Here is a 19128-nt window from a genome sequence, read left to right as displayed (position 1 = left end):
AGTGTTCGTGTGTATATTTAATTTGCGAATATGAATAACCGAGAGAAGCTCCAGATTTTAAAGTATCAGCAGTTCCGATTCCCCCCAAAAAGTGTTGATTTGTCCAATTCGGACATTGCACGGGCGTTTCCGGGTGCATAGTTGTATCGAGGGTAATCGGTAATCGCTTACCAAGCCAAGCGTTCCGTTGGAGTGCTTAAACCACTTACGGAGTTTCACAGTTTGTTGTATAATAGAAACAAGCTTACAACAACAACAACAACAACAACACTTTAAAGATTCATCACAACAGTACAGTTCGTGTCCCGATCGGGATGTACAGTCGACAGGTACCACAAGGTAGAGGTATGTATACATACAGCACACACGGACGTGGTACATGTGGGTAGATTTGGATCTGTACGGACTCTCCTCGGGTGTGAGGACATGCCATGCCTGTTCCAGGTTCCGTGGTGGTAAAGTTTCATCCCGTATCTTATGGAGGTTCTATCAGGTTTTCCTTTGTCCTCGCACCTGTTTCTAAAGTATTTGGTTATCGGATTTGCTTTACAAAGGTTGTACGTTTCCCTTTGTGAGTTTCATAGTAAAAGGCCATTTGCAGTATGAACGTGTTTTATAAATTACTGAGCCAAGTTTTTTTCCTCCATCACTCGCAGCTGTTTTCATGTTTGTGATCATCTCCATGAAACGTCTCTATCAATGTAACGTTGTTCTTCGGTGACAGATACTCAAGGTTTCTGTGTTGTAAACTGTCCGAACTGTAGTCGGTAATCACTCAAACTCCAACCTGCCGATTCCCAAAAAATTGCTGTGTGTGTGTGTGTGTGTGTGTGTGTGTGTGTGTGTGTGTGTGTGTGTGTGTGTGTGTGTGTGTGTGTGTGTGTGTGTGTCGTTGATTGGTATCTTCATGTGCGGGTTTCAGAATGTGGAATGGAGTCCTTCCAAGGCAGACACAAATCATCCACCTTCATCTCAGTAATGGGTCACGATTCATGGACCAAGCTGTGAAGTTTTCTGTTCTCAAAGTTTTGTGCCAAGGGCTCTTTTCAGGATCGTCACTGAAACCCGGACAGTTTCCAAATGTAGTTTGTTTGTTATAGTATTCCCAGGGATGGTTTTTAGCTCACCTGTAAAGTATTTCCGGGGAACTTATGAGACGACACGTCGTCCGTCCGTCCACAAATACTTGCAACTTTTCAAAAACTACACATACGATTTCAATGAAATTTGACCAAAAACTTCATCACCCGTGATGGCATTAAAAATGGGGTCTGAAGGGGTCTATGGAGAGAGTTTTTGGGAGGGTGGGGTGGGGGGAGTGGGTTTCCTCCCCAGAGAGGTATTTGCTTTCTTCTAAAACGATACACACAATTCCGATGAAGCTTCACGACAACCTTCATCACTCATGATGTACCAAAGTTTGTTCATGACATGAAAAAAATCTGCTCTCAGGGGATTTAAGGGGTGTTGCCCCCAAAAATACGTATTTGCTTTCTTCTCCAAAACTACACATATAATTCCAATGAAACTTGACCACCATCTTCACCATCCATGATGAGCTAAAGTTTGTTCACGACATTTAAAAAGATTGGGGTCTACGGGGGGTGGTTGACCCCAAAATATGTATTTGCTTTATTTTCTGAAACCACACAATTTCTATGAACCTTGGCCACAACCTTTCTCACCCTTGATGTACCAAGGTTTGTTCATGGCATAAATAAAAGAAAGAATGTTCATGGCATAAAGAAAATCAATCGGTATTTACTTTCTTCATCGTTATATATTTTGTGGGTCATCAATGCCTTCCAGTGGTTGCCTGATTATCTTATCCAGCCACTAGGAGGTGAGCACTCAATCTTACAGAGATATTAAACATGCCTCTATGTTTAATATCTCTGTGAGGGTTTTTGTTATCATTCCTGTAGGTCCAGCTATCACTGGTACAGCTTTGACATTCTTTAACTTCCAGGATCTTCTCACTTCATTCTGGAGGTCTTGGTGTTTGGACATTTTTTTTTGATTTCTGCGTCGTTTAGTCCAAAATCACTGCTATTAACACCTCAATCAGCAATCCCTTCTTCTCTTTTTTTTTTTGTACCTAAGTATGATATCTGGTCACAGTGCTTTGTTTTCGATGTTCACGCTCTATGGGATCATTAGTTCGTACATGAGCGGTAGGTACTTCCATGTTTTCAGTGATTACTTTTGGGTCATGTTCCCACAAATTTTCTGGAACTGGGACATCAAAGTTTTTGCAGATATGTCAGCAGATTATATTATAAACTTGGTTGTGTCGTTGTGTGTACAGCTGTTCTGACATGAGTTTGTGTGTGTGTGTGTGTGTGTGTGTGTTCGGTAATTAAGCTGAACATAGCATTCTCTTAACTAACCCCACCTCCACCCCTCGCCTTTCTCTCTGACCCCCTCATTGGATCCCTCCCCCTGGTGGTAGAGCAATGTTTGGTGAGGCATAGCTCTCCCCACCTCAGCCCCCCCTTTCCTCACTCTTCTCCTCTTCTTAGCTTCCCCTCCCTCCTGCCTCCTCTCTCTCCCTCCACTCCCTCTTCTCTACAACCCCCGTCCTTAATACCACCCCCCCCTGTCAGCGAAGCAATGGGTTGTATTTGCGATTTATATATACTGGCAGATACCCGTCTATGACGGGTATGGGAGACAGGGCGGATCACAATACTCTGTTACGTAGTTTCTTTGGATGTTTTGCGCCGCATTCAACAGCTCAGTTCATATTGGTGGCATGTCTGGGCACCTATGGTAGCGTTTCAGACCGGTCACTTTAGATTGTTGGCCTTGACACATAGTGCGGATGAGTAACACGAATGATTTGACATATTCATCGTTTCTATATTACCTCCATCAACAGATTAACAACATGGCAGGATAAAAGTCATAAATACTGAGTTGAACAAACGTCCTGAACTCATGGATTTAGTTAAGTAAAGCATGTCGACTGGGACCCAGCCGTCGGTTTGCCACCGAACGCTGATGATTGTGACGTCATCGATTCCCTCTTTGAAAATTCTATCTATATTCGATTTTTGAATCCGCTATCACCTGTGTAAATACATGGAACACATAATGTGAAGATTTCTGAAGTATGAACAGAATATGTTCAGAGAAAAGTGTGTTAGAAGTTCCAGGCTTATGCCCATTATATTATGATATATATATATATTATGATATATATATATATATATATATATATATATATATATATATATATATATATATATATATATATATATATATATATATATATATATATATATATATATATATATATATACACACACACATTATACCAATTAACTGTGCTATCATCTGACCACCTAATTTGTATGTCTTAACCTGCTAATTGTAGTTTGTTGTTGATGGTGGAGGCTGGGACAACATTTTTCACTGCAAACGATCACATATCCACACACAGCATTACAGCACACATGCTCACCAACATGAAAAGAAAATCCATCAATTCTCATCCATGTGCCATCCTCGAGTATACCGTAAACCCTGACACTTGACCTCGAGACTTCATTTCCTTTGTCTAAAGAAGCATTATGGGATGTTATATCACTGTTGTGAGTGCCGCCTGCAGTTTTTGTATGATTTATGAAGCTTGAGTTGGAAGATATAAAAGACCTATAAAGATGGGAATTCACTGGCCAGTGACTTAGAGGTTTTATGCAGCATGTTTCTTGGGGGTCATGTGCAAATTTTCTTCTGTTTTAGACATCTGCTTCCATTGACACACTTTACAAAGACATCTTTGCTCTCTGAACCCTCACGCAATACACCACCACTCCTTGTACATTTACCTACTGGCCAATGACATGACGGCATTTATCCATTGGCCAAAGGTTCAGAGATGTAGTGGAACAACAGATCATGTATAATTTTGACAGTGGTACATGACGTGGTATGGGATGGCATCGGACTGCTGACTTTTCCTCACAAGACACACAACACCTAAGGCATCTCCAACTTTATGTACTTCACACATAATGCTCGATGAGTGCAATATTTCATTACCTTTCGGACCATTTTCACCCTCACAAAGTTCATTCTGCATCTGCAGAAACCGATTGGTAATGAAACTCCATCGGAATCCTGTATGTACTGTAAATCCGTGCATGCCCATTGGCATGTACAACATCGATGGAGTCCAGTTTGATGTCTGATTCAGTGTTTTTTCGATGAGACTCCATTGAAAGAAAGACATTGGATTTGTCCCAAGAGGACATCCATGGTTGTTTTTGCTTTTCAAGATGCTGCAAATCTAGTTGTAAACATGGGGGTGGAGGGGGGACGGGGGGGGGGTGATAGAGAGACAGACACAGACAGAGATACAATAGTACCCTGTGAATAAGGATGGAATTGACATGGAAGGCTAACAGGGGTAGAAAAGATCATGGGTGGGGATGGAGGATGACCTGCGATGGCAATGACTGCTGTCTTAAAGCCCTAGACAGAGGAAGGGGACGTCAGAGACTGAGGAAGGTGGTCTAATTATAAAACACAAGACCTGTTTCTCTCACATCACATGCAAGTTGGTGGCCATTGTTTTCTACCACCTTTCCTCCGGCCCATTCCCTTTGCACTCGACCCTCTCCAGAAACTCCAGGGTGGGCACGTTCTTCCAATAACCCCATCCTAGTTAAACTTCCATAATTCTAGCTTACCACACAACTCAGCTCTTTTGTTTTTATTTTGTCCCATTTATGGAGCTGTCTTTCTGAAATGATTGAATTGCTCTTTTCCCTTCAGGACTTCAAGCTCATGGTGCACCACCATGTCATGGCATCCTTCATCCCTACCCACAATCTTTTCTATCCACATTCTGGGTGTGCTCTGGCTTTCAAAAGGAATTAGCCACTGTGGCTAATACAGGTTTAGAATGATTGGTCACATATTTTATTCAAAAGTTTTTTTTTTTTAGCAATATGAAATAATTTAATTTTAAGGCAGATGTGTGAGTTTGATGGGTGAGGTTGGTTGGATGAGTGAGATTGGTTGAATGAATGACCATCAGGGGAGGTGGTGATGGTGTGTGTGGGTGGAGGGTATGGTCGTTGTGCCTTTTAGTAGGTGGTAGTGGGGGATGGGGGTGGTTGTGGACCAGGATTGGACCAACCTCATGCCAGTCAAACTCACTCATCCAACCAATCTCACCCAACAACTTCACTCATCCAACCAATCTCACACATCAAACTCACTCATCCAACCAGCCAAAGTCACCCATCAAACTCACTCATCCAAACAAACTCTCTCATCCAAACAAACTCGTACTACTACTGATTGTGTCAAAACTCACCTGGCAACCACTGACCCAACGAAGCATGTCGCGCCGAGTAGCGCCGAATCATTCCGGAAAAAAAAAATTTTTCAAAAAAAAAAATACAATTTTGAGACTAGGATCATGGGAATCATGCGCAATTTCGGTCGATTTTATTTTTTATTTTTTTTATTTTTTTACTAGAACCAAGTTTAAAACTAGTAAAGTTAGTACAGTATATATAAGCTTATACGAAATCACGCGTGAATCCCGTAATCAAAACGTACAAAATGGCGGCCGTCTCAACGAAGGTTGAATTCTGTGCTAAAATCACCAAAAATTCGTCTAAAACTGGTAAAAAAAAAAAACACAAACATGGATTAGTCACAGTGGCTAAAGGGTGGTTTAAAATATTAGCCACAGGCAAGGGGGATTCGCCCTGTGGCGAGTGGCAGCGCACACCCAGACATTAACCCTGTCTAACCCAACCCTCGGATCTGGATCTTCACCAAAATCGAATAAATCGTTCCTTGTCATACACCCAACCTATCCACTTGCAATCTTTTCCACCCCTATTAATCTTGCCCAATGCATCCCTCTTATTTGCAGGTTACTGTGTGACCCACCCCCCCTCCTCATTCTTTTCCCCCCTCTCTTCTTTTTCTATTCACCCATTCCCTTGCTTGTTTTGTCCAACTATTGCCCCACTGCCCTGCTGCCACCATGTTGCCTTTTAACTGTCATCTCGTGAAATTTAGTTAGCCTAAAAGAGATCATTTCTGACAGAGAGGCCTGGAAGTTTAAGAGATGGAGGACTGGAACTTTTAGTGATACAGTTTAACACAGAAATGTAAGGTGCTGAAGATGGGTAAGAACAATGAAAATAGGGATAACATTATGCAAGCGACAATCTTAGAACTTGTCACACAGGAGAAAGATCTTGGGATGGTACAATATATGTATATACCAGGCGTAGTGGCGTGCGCCTGTAATCCGGCTACTCGGAGGCTTGGGTTGGAGGATCGCTTGAGGATGGGAGCTCTGCACTGGGCCACGCTTCGAGAGGGTGTAGGGCAACCCGGAATCATGGCGAAACCCAATCCTTATCCCTGTGTCGTAAGAGGCGACCAGGGTTGCGTCAGGAAGGGCATCCGGCGTAAAAAAACCTATGCCAAATCGGTATGCGGATCATAACGGATGATCCGCTGTGGCAACCCCTAACGGGAGCAGCTGAAAGCCGAAAAACAATATATATATATATACACACACACACACACACACACACACACACACACACACACACACACACACACACACACACACACACACACACCGGGTGCAGTGGCGTGTGCCTGTAATCCGGCTACTCGGAGGCTTGGGTTGGAGGATCGCTTGAGGACGGGAGCTTTGCGCTGGGCTGCGCAATGAGAGGGTGTAGGGCAGCCCGGAATCATGGCGAAACCCAATCCATATCCCTGTGTCGTAAGAGGCGACCAGGGTTGCGTCAGGAAGCGCATCCGGCGTAAAACCTGTGCCAAGTCAGTATGCGGATCATAACGGATGATCCGCTGTGGCGACCACTAACGGGAGCAGCCGAAAGAAGAAGGAGAAGATATATATATATATATATATATGTATATATATATATATATATATATATATATATATATATATATATATATATATATATATATATATATATATATATATATATATATATATATATATATATATTGTTGCGGATTCGCGCCCGCCGGCGTGCTGACGGCCACGTAACTCGAATCGCGGCACGTCGCCCACCGGACGGACAATCCAGTCGTGACCCTCTCGGACTAACGCCGGGAACCAGTCACGGGTGGACCTTTCGGTCTCACCGCGATCGAGCCAATCAGCCCCCGCGTGGGATAGGGCTGCTCGCCAAATTCGACCTACCTAAGTACCCACACGGAGGGTAGACCGGGCGATCGCACCTCGCCGCAGGTCGACTTCGGACACGGGCCACTTAAGCGACCCGTTCCGTACTATCAGAATAACCGAGCGGTGTTATCGTCGACCTCGACGGTTCGATTAATTATCGGGCGTATTCAGCCCACTACCAACCCTTTACGTGAAGCAAGATGAGGATTCAATGGGAGAAAAAGACGAAGCGAAGCGGGAGAACAGTTCAATAATAAAGCACATTTATTCGCGGCACACGGGAAGCACACATATTCAATTCCACCAAAAGCACACAAAAAAAAGAAAACACAATTCCATTTACACAAAAAGCAAATATAAAAGCGAAGACAATGCAGAGCTAATACCGACTACCGAGCACACGGCAACACTTATACAATTCTACTTCACAGACGGCGCCGACAACACATACCCAAAACCAAGGAAAAAAAATACCCTCAAGGATGAGGCGGGCCTGAGGCCAAGACCGGGTCGCGCCTACCCGTCTGGTGATGAGACGCGGAGCGGCGATGGCGCCCCAACTCCGCGGACCTCGCCGACAGTGTCTGGCAGGGGGTGGGAAAGGGGCCCCCTTGGTCGCACTATCTCAGCGCGGGGGGAAACAGGAGGGGGTTGCTGATGCTCGGGGTATAGAGGATCTTTATTATCCCTGGTGTGCGTCTCCACCTCGGCCAGGTCGCGCTGCCGGCCTTCCTCGGGCGTGCAGCTCCCGGCACCGTCGCGAGCACCCCCTCGTCTGCCTTCGCCGCTGCCGCCTCTCCGCCTCTGGACTCTCCACCCTGGACTCTTCTTTGGGCTCTCCTCGTTCGACTCTCTTCAGCTTCTCCAGCTACTGCAGGCTTCGGGCTCCAGACTTCCACACGGCTCTGACTGACGAACACGGTCCTTTTATCCCCCGTAGCTTCGCCTTTGACCCCCTCCCTTTGACCTTTCACCTCGCTCCCCATTGGCCCGAGAAAAAGTGGGCGTGAAGGCTTTTTGATCCACAAATTTGCATATATCGATCGTTCTGGAGGCGGGGCCAAATCGCCCCTCGCTCACCGATTGGACGGCAAAAAGTGGGCGTGTGTCGTTTTTGATCCGTTTTTGAAGCACAAAATCCGTGATTTTGTACACGCTGTTCAACGTGCGCCCTGCACGAGTCCAACACCGGTACCCACAGCGGGGCAAGAACGGTGGCGATGCTACGGTTGCGAGGTGTGACGTGAAGGTCGTGGCGGTTGTGGTGAAGCGGTGTTGTGGTTGGTGGTTGATGTTGTGGTTGTGGTGGTAATCATGGCGGTTGGTCCAAAATAAAGATAGTAAAAGAAAAACGGCTATCCTGAAGAGTCGCAGCACGCATATATGACATGTATTCCCACTAGACAACGGGTTTGGGCCTAACTACACATGTACTTGCCGAGATACCTCACCTAAGGGACCTGAATGGTGGTTTGCGAATTTGGTAACCACAACACTACCCCCTCCCCTTTTTACAGACTCGTCCCGAGTCGTCAAATTTTCGTGTGCCATCATGTGTAGTTTTCCCCTAGTACATTTTACCTACGGATCCCTGAGTGCGACATTCATGGTATTCGTGTCCCCAAAATAAATAACCTGAGGGCTGCGTAACTATCTAAACAAACTCACTCACACGGACGACTTAAATAAAATTGCCGGCGCTAAGACATACATGCCGGGGGCGCACTCATATTTACAGTACATCTTAACCTTAACTTACAAATTTTACACTAAACCATGGCCCAGGATCAATGAACTCTGCAAAAGAAAAGCAGTTAGCAGGGAGCCAGGCTGCCCACATGCAGTCTCTGGCTCAAACAATGCAGGTGACAGGGAACGTGGCTGGCTGCTCACACGCAGTCCAAGGCCTTCCCTTTTGAACTGAACGCAGTGAACCACAACGGTGCATGGGCTGCACAAACGTAGTCTCCGTGCCAGCTCAAGTGGCACACGCAATGAACACAACGAATGGATGCATGAACGGTTTGAACTGAATGCAGTGAACCACAACGGTGCATGGGCTGCACAAACGCAGTCTCCGTGCCAGCTCAAGTGGCACACGCAATGAGCACAACGAATGGATGCATGAACACAAACACGGTGCACGGGCCGCCACTGCAGGCCCGTGTTGTAGCTGCCAACAGGGCAGTTCTTGCAGCTTGCAAACTGTTGCCTTGATCCTGGCGCACATGGAAATGAACAGGGGGGGCAAAGCAAAAATTGAACGGGGCTGGTGAACGTGGGCAGTGGGCATGGCATGGCAAAGGCAGCAGGCAAACACAGCCGGCAGATGAACTGGCCGGCACAGGCCTTGAAGTACCACAGCTGCAGATGATCCGGCCGGCACAGGCCTTGCAGCACAGCAGCTGCAGACGAAGTGGGTCGGCCTTTGCCTTGCAGCAACGCAGCCAACAGATGAAGCTGGCCAGCCTTTGCCGTTCAGTGGAGGTTGGTGGAGGGGGTGCGGTGGTGCTGGCCACTCGGAAGGCGGGCTCGGACCTACCTACCTGTCTCCCTCCCACCTATCGCCTTTGCCTGTCACTGTACATACCCACTCCCTTAATTTGTCAAACCCCAATTTAGCCCCAACTTATTCTTTTGTTGTTTTTATTTTTACTTCCCCACTATAAATCGTCCCCTAACCCCCTTTATCGTCTTTGTTCGGCTAACCTATCCTGTCACCTAGCCTACTCCCAACCCCTACGTTCCCTTCCCGGAGGGGAATAAGGGAGAGCTAACGTCCTGTGTCGAGGCCCAACGAAGCCTCAGAATGGCCTCCCCAGAGTTCGGCGATCTATAACCAAAGTGGGTCCAGCGGCCCACAACGAGAGCGTGGGGATGGATGGTGCGGAGGGGTACATCTCCTAATCTACCCAAACCATTTAACTGTTAAACTACCCCGGGGCTTTCAACAAGCGCCTCTCGCTTAAACTATTGGTTCTATAAACCCAGATTCCCGTCGCCTGTGTTGGTGTCCTCACAATTTCGGGCCTCGCCCCCCAATTTTCTCTCCGTGCCCTCACACGGTCTCCTGGCTGGGACACGTGGCTCCCTTTGGCAGGCACGACCCTCTGCCGATTCTCCCGCTATGGCACCCCCGGGCACTGCACTGCCTCCGAGCCTACCAGCTCCCTAACACCGGGGAGTGCCCCCCATGGCACCTCCCCTGAAACGCACACGTGGCAGGCCGGCCTCCCGGGCCCCTTTCCGAGGGTCACCCGTGCCCACAACACTGCCCACGCGGCTAATGGCGCCCGGGCCCCCGCACCAAGCAGGCGCACCCGTGCCCACTACTCTATCCCGGCCCCCCATGGGCCCATGGCCTACCGCGGCCGACTAGCCTGGTGCCCGGGGTACCCACTCAGCGATACTCACCTTTCGCAGCCACGCTCCCAAGCCCGTCAACAGGGCTCCTGCACCCCTCCAAATGGGTCTCGAGCCTACATTCCCACCAACAACAAAACGACCTCCATTTTTCAATTTGACTAACCCAGCTAACTCACTTTACTCTGACCCCGGGGTCCCTTGGGCGGGAGTCACTCCTCCCCCCAATCACTCATCGCACCATGCATTCCCCATTCACTCCACACACACAGACCCGCTGGCCTCACTCACTCACCAAGCACATGCTTCCACTTCACTCACCATGTACACGCTTCCAATTCACTCACCAACAACTCTTCAACACACACACCACTGAACTCTGCCATCCTTCTATCTACATCCCCTAACTAACTCGTGCTCCCACGTCGTCCCTTAAACTATAGCACGTTCCATTTAACCTACGTAGCTAAACTACGTCCCCTCTACACATCCACAAGTCTGTCACTGTCTCCAAATAAATCATTTTATTTCCCATTTTCCCATCCTAAATCTGGCTACAATCCCTCTAACTAATCCATTCCACGGACTCCATGAGGACTTACCCCTGCCCCATGAAGTCGGTCTAACTAAGCTAACCCTTCCCCCGAACTAGTTTCCATCCTGTGCCCAGGGTCAAGGGGGTCTTCCACCCTTTGCCCAGGAATCCTGTGCACCCGAAAGTGAGGCTTGCTGTTTTCCTTTTTTTCTCTTTACATGCGCAGCACCTGCGCGGCAACTCAGAGCTCGCGCACTTTGCACCTGCCCGTGACGTCATGCAGCTGCACGTGTTCCTCGTCCCTCCTTGGACGGTACCATCCGGCAGAGATACCACTCCTGCCGGATTCCAACCACACGTGCAGCCATGACGTCACCGTGCGCAAAAAAAAAAAACAAGCCCCACGTCTCGAGGGGTTCCCCACGCGAACACATGTGCTTTGCCCGTTGGAGCTTAACACACACGATCGCGTGGAGAACCCGTCCGGTCCAAATCCGTTTACCTGCCTAAACTTTGTCCGTCCGCGGGATCGGCAAATCCACCGCGTGCGTTTCCGGACCGGGACTTCACTCTCGCAAGCGAGCACGTGGCGGTCTCGTGCGTTGCACAGCACGAACCGCGTGCTCACTGCTGGGCGAACCCGGCACGGTCCCCGAAACAGCTACAGCCGCTACTCGGCTTTCTCTCCTCTGTCGCCGTCTCCGTCGCCATTCCACACACGCATACCTGCGTGTTACGACGCACACAGTCCACTCCATCACATTCACACCGGGAGACGCGGCTGCGTGCTCCCGCATACCAACCGACATCTCCCTCACATACCGCTCTCTCACACACACGGTCTCCCTGGCACACAGCGACCTTGCACACGGCCATTCACTCACGCGTGCGGGGGCACTCACCCGCGGTGCCTCACTCGCACTCCGTGCCTCATCCACACACGCGGGGGCACTCACCCGCGGTACCTCACTCATACACACGGCGACACTCACACACGCGGTCTCTTCCACACACGGTGCCTCACCCACACACGCGGGGGCACTAACCCGCGGTGCCTCACTCATACACACGGCGACACTCACACACGCGGTCTCTTCCACACACGGTGCCTCACCCACACACGCGGGGGCACTAACCCGCGGTGCCTCACTCACACTCCGTGCCTCATCCACACACGGCATGCTGGGAAGCACGTACTCCGGCACCATCGCCACCACACCACTCACACACGGGGTCGCTTCCACACACGGGGACGCACTCACACCTTGCACCACACACACAGGGACAACCACACTGGGGATTTGTGTCCCCACAAGGGTCTCCGGGGCCTCTATACCCCCCAAGCTCTCCGTGCACCCGTCCACAGCACTCGTCCCCTCAACCTCGCAAAACACGACCGAACTCACCTGGTCGTGACTCACCTCAAGGGGGCATACTCCCTCCCCTCGTTCCTGGAGGAGGCCATCCAGGTGCTCGCACGGGGTCCCTGCACGCTCCGCGAGCTCACCCCTATTATCCTCCACTACCTCCGTGTGTGTGTGCGCGTCACTTACCCCGTCTTCCTCGTGTAGTCTTTCCTCTATTTTTTCTATCTCCCGTGTCTCTGCCAACTCTTCCCCCTTTACCTCCCTTGTCTCAACTATTATTTCCTTTGTCACGGCCTTCATGCCCGCCTGCAGGCATCGGCCCATGTTCTGCGTCTCACCCCGGAACTTTTTCATCTCTTCCCTCATTTGCTGTGTATTCGCATCCATCGTCGTTTTCACTTCATTCATTTGCTTGTTCATGTCTTTCATTTCGTTTGTATTTGCATCCATTTTTTCGATCATTTTCGCATTCATCTTTTCGTTCATTGCCGCCAGCATGGCGCATAGCTGGGCCATGTTGGATGCACTCAGCTGAGCCGTTTCGGCAAGGGTTGGGGAAGGGTTTTGGTGGAGAGGGGGGGGGGAGGTGTCATACACTGCGGCCGCTGCCGCACCCATTTCAGGTTCTGGGTTCAGTTGGGCGAGTCCGTGTTCCTGCACAATCAACATTTCCTGCACGGGGATTCCATCCTGGACCATGGACTCTACATTATTACACATATACATTTCTAATACCCCCGGCTCCCGCTCGCTTTGAGACGCCATCTTGCTTCTCGTGAAGGGTTAATTTGCTCGCTCGTAATTTGGAGGGAATCGGGGGTCGCTTCTCTCACCCCTGGACCGATTCCCGTGAATTTAGCCGGAGACAGGAGAGCCCGTTTTCCTGTTCTCCGATACCAGTGCCGCGAGGAGGGCGATGAATTTGTATCGCACGACCTGACACCAGTGTTGCGGTATTCACGCCCGCCGGCGTGCTGACGGCCACGTAACTCGAATCGCGGCACGTCGCCCACCGGACGGACAATCCAGTCGTGACCCTCTCGGACTAACGCCGGGAACCAGTCACGGGTGGACCTTTCGGTCTCACCGCGATCGAGCCAATCAGCCCCCGCGTGGGATAGGGCTGCTCGTCAAATTCGACCTACCTAAGTACCCACGCGGAGGGTAGACCGGGCGATCGCACCTCGCCGCAGGTCGACTTCGGACACGGGCCACTTAAGCGACCCGTTCCGTACTATCAGAATAACCGAGCGGTGTTATCGTCGACCTCGACGGTTCGATTAATTATCGGGCGTATTCAGCCCACTACCAACCCTTTACGTGAAGCAAGATGAGGGTTCAATGGGAGAAAAAGACGAAGCGAAGCGGGAGAACAGTTCAATAATAAAGCACATTTATTCGCGGCACACGGGAAGCACACATATTCAATTCCACCAAAAGCACACAAAAAAAAGAAAACACAATTCCATTTACACAAAAAGCAAATATAAAAGCGAACACAATGCAGAGCTAATACCGACTACCGAGCACACGGCAACACTTATACAATTCTACTTCACAGACGGCGCCGACAACACATACCCAAAACCAAGGAAAAGAAATACCCTCAAGGATGAGGCGGGCCTGAGGCCGAGACCGGGTCGCGCCTACCCGTCTGGTGATGAGACGCGGAGCGGCGATGGCGCCCCAACTCCGCGGACCTCGCCGACAGTGTCTGGTAGGGGGTGGGAAAGGGGCCCCCTTGGTCGCACTATCTCAGCGCGGGGGGAAACAGGAGGGGGTTGCTGATGCTCGGGGTATAGAGGATTTTTATTATCCCTGGTGTGCGTCTCCACCTCGGCCAGGTCGCGCTGCCGGCCTTCCTCGGGCGTGCAGCTCCCGGCACCGTCGCGAGCACCCCCTCGTCTGCCTTCGCCGCTGCCGCCTCTCCGCCTCTGGACTCTCCACCCTGGACTCTTCTTTGGGCTCTCCTCGTTCGACTCTCTTCAGCTTCTCCAGCTACTGCAGGCTTCGGGCTCCAGACTTCCACACGGCTCTGACTGACGAACACGGTCCTTTTATCCCCCCGTAGCTTCGCCTTTGACCCCCTCCCTTTGACCTTTCACCTCGCTCCCCATTGGCCCGAGAAAAAGTGGGCGTGAAGGCTTTTTGATCCACAAATTTGCATATATCGATCGTTCTGGAGGCGGGGCCAAATCGCCCCTCGCTCACCGATTGGACGGCAAAAAGTGGGCGTGTGTCATTTTTGATCCGTTTTTGAAGCACAAAATCCGTGATTTTGTACACGCTGTTCAACGTGCGCCCTGCACGAGTCCAACACCGGTACCCACAGCGGGGCAAGAACGGTGGCGATGCTACGGTTGCGAGGTGTGACGTGAAGGTCGTGGCGGTTGTGGTGAAGCGGTGTTGTGGTTGGTGGTTGATGTTGTGGTTGTGGTGGTAATCATGGCGGTTGGTCCAAAATAAAGATAGTAAAAGAAAAACGGCTATCCTGAAGAGTCGCAGCACGCATATATATGACATGTATTCCCACTAGACAACGGGTTTGGGCCTAACTACACATGTACTTGCCGAGATACCTCACCTAAGGGACCTGAATGGTGGTTTGCGAATTTGGTAACCACAACAATATATATATATATATATTGGGGGAGGGGCGGCGGTAAGCAGACAGCACAATGTCAGGTAGCTATAGGTAAAGCTAATCGGGTTTTAAGTTGTATTTGAAGGAGGATAAAGCAGTGTAAATCAAGAGGTAGTTTTAACACTACTGGAATTTGGTGAGGCCTCATCTGGCATATTGTGTTCAGTTTTGGTCACCAGATCAGAGGAAGAACATAAAGCTGCTCTCGAGAGGGTTCATCGCAGAAGGATGAGGTTGATTCTCGGCATCACTGGACTAAGCTATGAGGAACGAGTAAAGGAGACGGAACTTTTTTGTTTTACAATAGAAAGGAGGTAATTGCAAGGGGATCTGATGGAGATATTTAACTTGACGAAAGGTAAATATTGTGTATTTTATAAAGCCGGTTATGACCACCAATGATGTTCATTCTCCCCACTTCTCCTCCTCCCCCTGCCCAGTGAAATAGGTTCATAAAGTGATAGATTGAATTAACATGGTGTTGACAGAGTGCAGGCATGATGTGCCAGAAGGTTCTGGCATATCCCCGTATAAGTGCTGCATTTAGATGAAGTGAACGATAAGAGAAGGTTGTGTAAAGCTGCCAATGTGGTTTAATTGTTGTTTTATTTTTATTTTTAACGTGCATTTTTTTTTTTGTGATTGTAAAAATATACTTTTGCACACAAGCATTGCAACACTTTCAGTCCAGTTGCTTGTTGATCAGCTTCTAAATTGCTTGGTTATGGGAGTCACTTGTTGGCTTTGTGTTGTGCTTGGGGAAGTCATGGCCTCCTTGGTGGGCGTGCCTTAGCTGCACCCATAGGAGGCGTGGCTAAGCCTACCAACACCCTGTAGGCCGTCTTGACCCCCCTCCCCCCCCCCCCCCGATCACGTGACAATATACCACATTAGTCTCACATGTGTTTGACATTATGACAGGGGGTGCAGCACATCCCGATTTCTAAATGTTTCCCATGAGATAACAAAAAAATCAAACGGGTTGGAAACTGTAATGTTCATATTAGCAAGAATTCAATAAATCGTCGAGAGGGTGCCTCTTCCAAACGCAGATGGACAGCCCCTGACAATCGTGTTTGTCATGCTTTCCACACAAGATGTTCTTTACACATCTTTTAAACATCTCCGTGTTATGACCATTCCAGAAATGCACGGCTGTCACGTTTGGGTGAAATTTATGGTGCTGCATCCACTTATGTGGTCTGTATTTGTACCAATCGTTTGTCTAAAATGGTGAATGGTATGTTTGTCATCCCAAGTTTCATCTGCTTTATCTGAAAGCTTTAAAGGATTACTTGGCTATTGTTTAAATACAAACGATGGCAGCACTCAGGTGGAACGCATACCTCGACGAGGCTGAACAGTTTACGTTTTGTGTCCCACTGATAGGCTGGATCTGCTGACCTGAACCAAAATCTAATCGGCTTGTTATTGTCACCTAACCAACTCATACACCAAGTTTTGTCAAAATCCATCCATGACTTTTTGAGATATTATGCTGTATATAATTTTTAGCCAGATCTCTCAATGGTGAAGAATAACTTACAATTTTTTTTAATTGATCAATTAATTGAATTTTATCGATTTATTAATTACTTATTTATTTTATTTCTCATCGTGATAATATCTCGGGCACCTTTTGAGTTAGGAAGCTGATAATTGGACATGACTGTGAACAAGTGATTTGGTAAAAAGGGTGTTTCTGATTTATTGATTAATCAATTTATTGATTATCATTTTAAAATGAATTAATTTTCAAAAAGTTTCAGATTCTGATGAAAAGTGGTGGTTTTGGTATGCTATTGGCCAATTGATTAATAATTTAATTATTTTTTGAAGATTATTTATTTGTTTTAATTATGCACTTAATCATTTAATCAATTATTGTACACCACTCAATCCAAATTCCATCTTCATGTGCTACACAGTGGCATTGCCCGGTGCTGAAGGCGCCCTGGCAGTCACGTGCTGGAGGATTTGTTATTTATTTATTTGGCATGTACTTTGAATGGACCTCTACTTGTATTTTATTTTATTTTATTGTTATTCAAGATACTGACATAAATTCGATATTAATACATGTATTAAACTTATAAGTGTTTATTTGAAATATTTATGGTATTGTTTACATATTCTCGAATTATTGATAAACTTCTACATGTCATCCATCATTCACTTTCACTAGAGTGTAAAGATCCCTCTCTTTGCTGACGGGAATATACCAATGTTTGCATAATTTCAAAAAAAAAAAAACTCCAGTTGTTCATGGGAAAAAAAATGAAATTAGGCGGTGTATAGATATCGGCCTCGATATGAGAAATGAGATTCACCATTATTATAAGTGAAGATGAAAGAGGAATATATATTTTTTATTTTGATGTAAATTTACTGCGTAGTGTATTGCTTCATGCATTTATGTGCAGCAAGTTATATGCTGCATGTACTGCACGTATATGTGTGTATGCATGCTATGGTGCATGCGTACATGCATGCTGCACTGCCAATTGTGTATTGTTGGACAGATGCACGCAGGCACGCACGTAGGCACATCATGTCCATGCTGCTTTTATATTGTAGATCAATCTAATTTGGCATTCAAATTCTGAGAAAATATTTTCCAACACAGCTGTAGGGATGGATGACAGACACAGCATCAACAATATGATGTGAGAGTTGTTCAAGGTCCCTTGGTTTGCTCGTGTATACTTTTCTTTTAAAAAAAAAAAACTCAGAGATAACATTCTAAAGGTGTTAACTCGGGTGAACGAGTGGGCCATTTCAAAGGTCCTCCTCGAACAATCCAAAGGTCTGGCAAACTTTGATTTGAAAACACTTAAAAAATTCGAACAAAGAGAGGTGGTGCCCCATCATGTTGAAAAGTAGCTCTTTGTATTAAGTCAGGATTTTGTTGGAGTTGGAGAATAAAGAACTCTCTTAGCATGTTGAGGTTCGAAATGCTGGTGAGAGTGCATTCATCAGAAAATATGGTCCAAAGATGTGAGAACGTGGCATGGCCCACAGAACAATTACTTGAGTTGAATCCCTTTTGTGTTCATACAATTCATGTGGATTTTCTTCTCTCCATATCCTACAATTGTGATGATTAACTTTTCCTGATATGTGGAATGTAGTCTCATCACTAAATATGAGGTTTGATTGAAACAAAAAAATGTTCGTCCGAATAAGTTAAACTAATCATTGACAAACATTTACTCTTGTTTCACAATCTAAATCCTCTTCTCAAAGTTTATGAACTATTTGCATTTTATAACATTTTAACCTCAATTCTTTCTAAATTGTATCATAAACAGAGCTTTTCAGAATGTTTAACTCAAGTGATGCTCTGTCTTCTAATTGACTTTTTTGGGCTGTTGGCAAATACCTCCATAACAGCATTCACCCTTTCATTTGACTTTCTTGGCCTTCCAGCAGATTTCCCCTTCAGGACAGTTACTGTAGCCTCAAACTGATTCATCCATCTTCATATGGAATGTCTTTCAGTGCTGGTTTGTTCATTTCATGCTGAAAATGCCTTTGGGCTTGAATGATTGAACCACATTCATGTACAAATCTCTCAATTTTTGCTTTCTTTTGAGGACTTGTCATTTTATCAGGAAACCCCTGAAACAGAAAGAAAATAACGATCAATATGCACAACAAACTGAAACTTACAAGTGTAATACATGTACAATATTCATATCAAATTTATGTGAGTATTTTGAATAACACTAAAACGATTTGAACAACGTTCTTCTTAGTGTATTCATTTTCAGGCACTCTGCATAAAAGGCCTGTGTATTTATTTATCTGTCACAGTGGAAGTGACCTCGTGTTTACGGAAGTGATGTCGCGACTGCCTTCGCTTGATTGGTTGGACACTTGGCCAGACTCTGCCCACAATCAAATCATGTACCACCATTTGTGAAGCAGTTCAGGCTTCAGGCCTGAGGCCTGAGGCCTCAGGGCCAGCCGATGGCTTGGTTCAATTCAAATCATCCTAGGTGAATAACCA

The 19128-nt window shown here is 47.1% G+C and overlaps 1 protein-coding gene and 1 long non-coding RNA gene across 2 annotated transcripts in view; one reads left to right on the top strand and one right to left on the bottom strand.

The window, feature by feature from the left end:
* The first annotated feature begins 279 nt into the window (after nt 1-279).
* Nucleotides 280-19128, top strand: part of WNT1 (Wnt family member 1) — a 194749-nt gene continuing 175900 nt past the window's right edge. Inside the window, exon 1 of the mRNA XM_085878392.1 lies at nt 280-345. Coding sequence (XP_085734518.1) covers nt 315-345 — 31 coding nt within the window. The 5' untranslated portion in view covers nt 280-314. The remainder of the gene's footprint in view (nt 346-19128) is intronic.
* LOC147028208 (uncharacterized) overlaps nt 17205-19128 on the bottom strand; it is a 35056-nt gene continuing 33132 nt past the window's right edge. The window contains exon 4 of the long non-coding RNA XR_015057464.1: nt 17205-18737. This is a non-coding gene — a long non-coding RNA (uncharacterized LOC147028208). The remainder of the gene's footprint in view (nt 18738-19128) is intronic.

Source organism: Eptatretus burgeri, chromosome 4, assembly GCF_056783735.1.
Source record: "Eptatretus burgeri isolate ZD-2024b chromosome 4, Ebu_testis_v1, whole genome shotgun sequence".
NCBI classification, from domain to species: Eukaryota; Metazoa; Chordata; class Myxini; order Myxiniformes; family Myxinidae; genus Eptatretus; species Eptatretus burgeri.
This window is presented reverse-complemented; position numbering and strand designations above follow the sequence as displayed.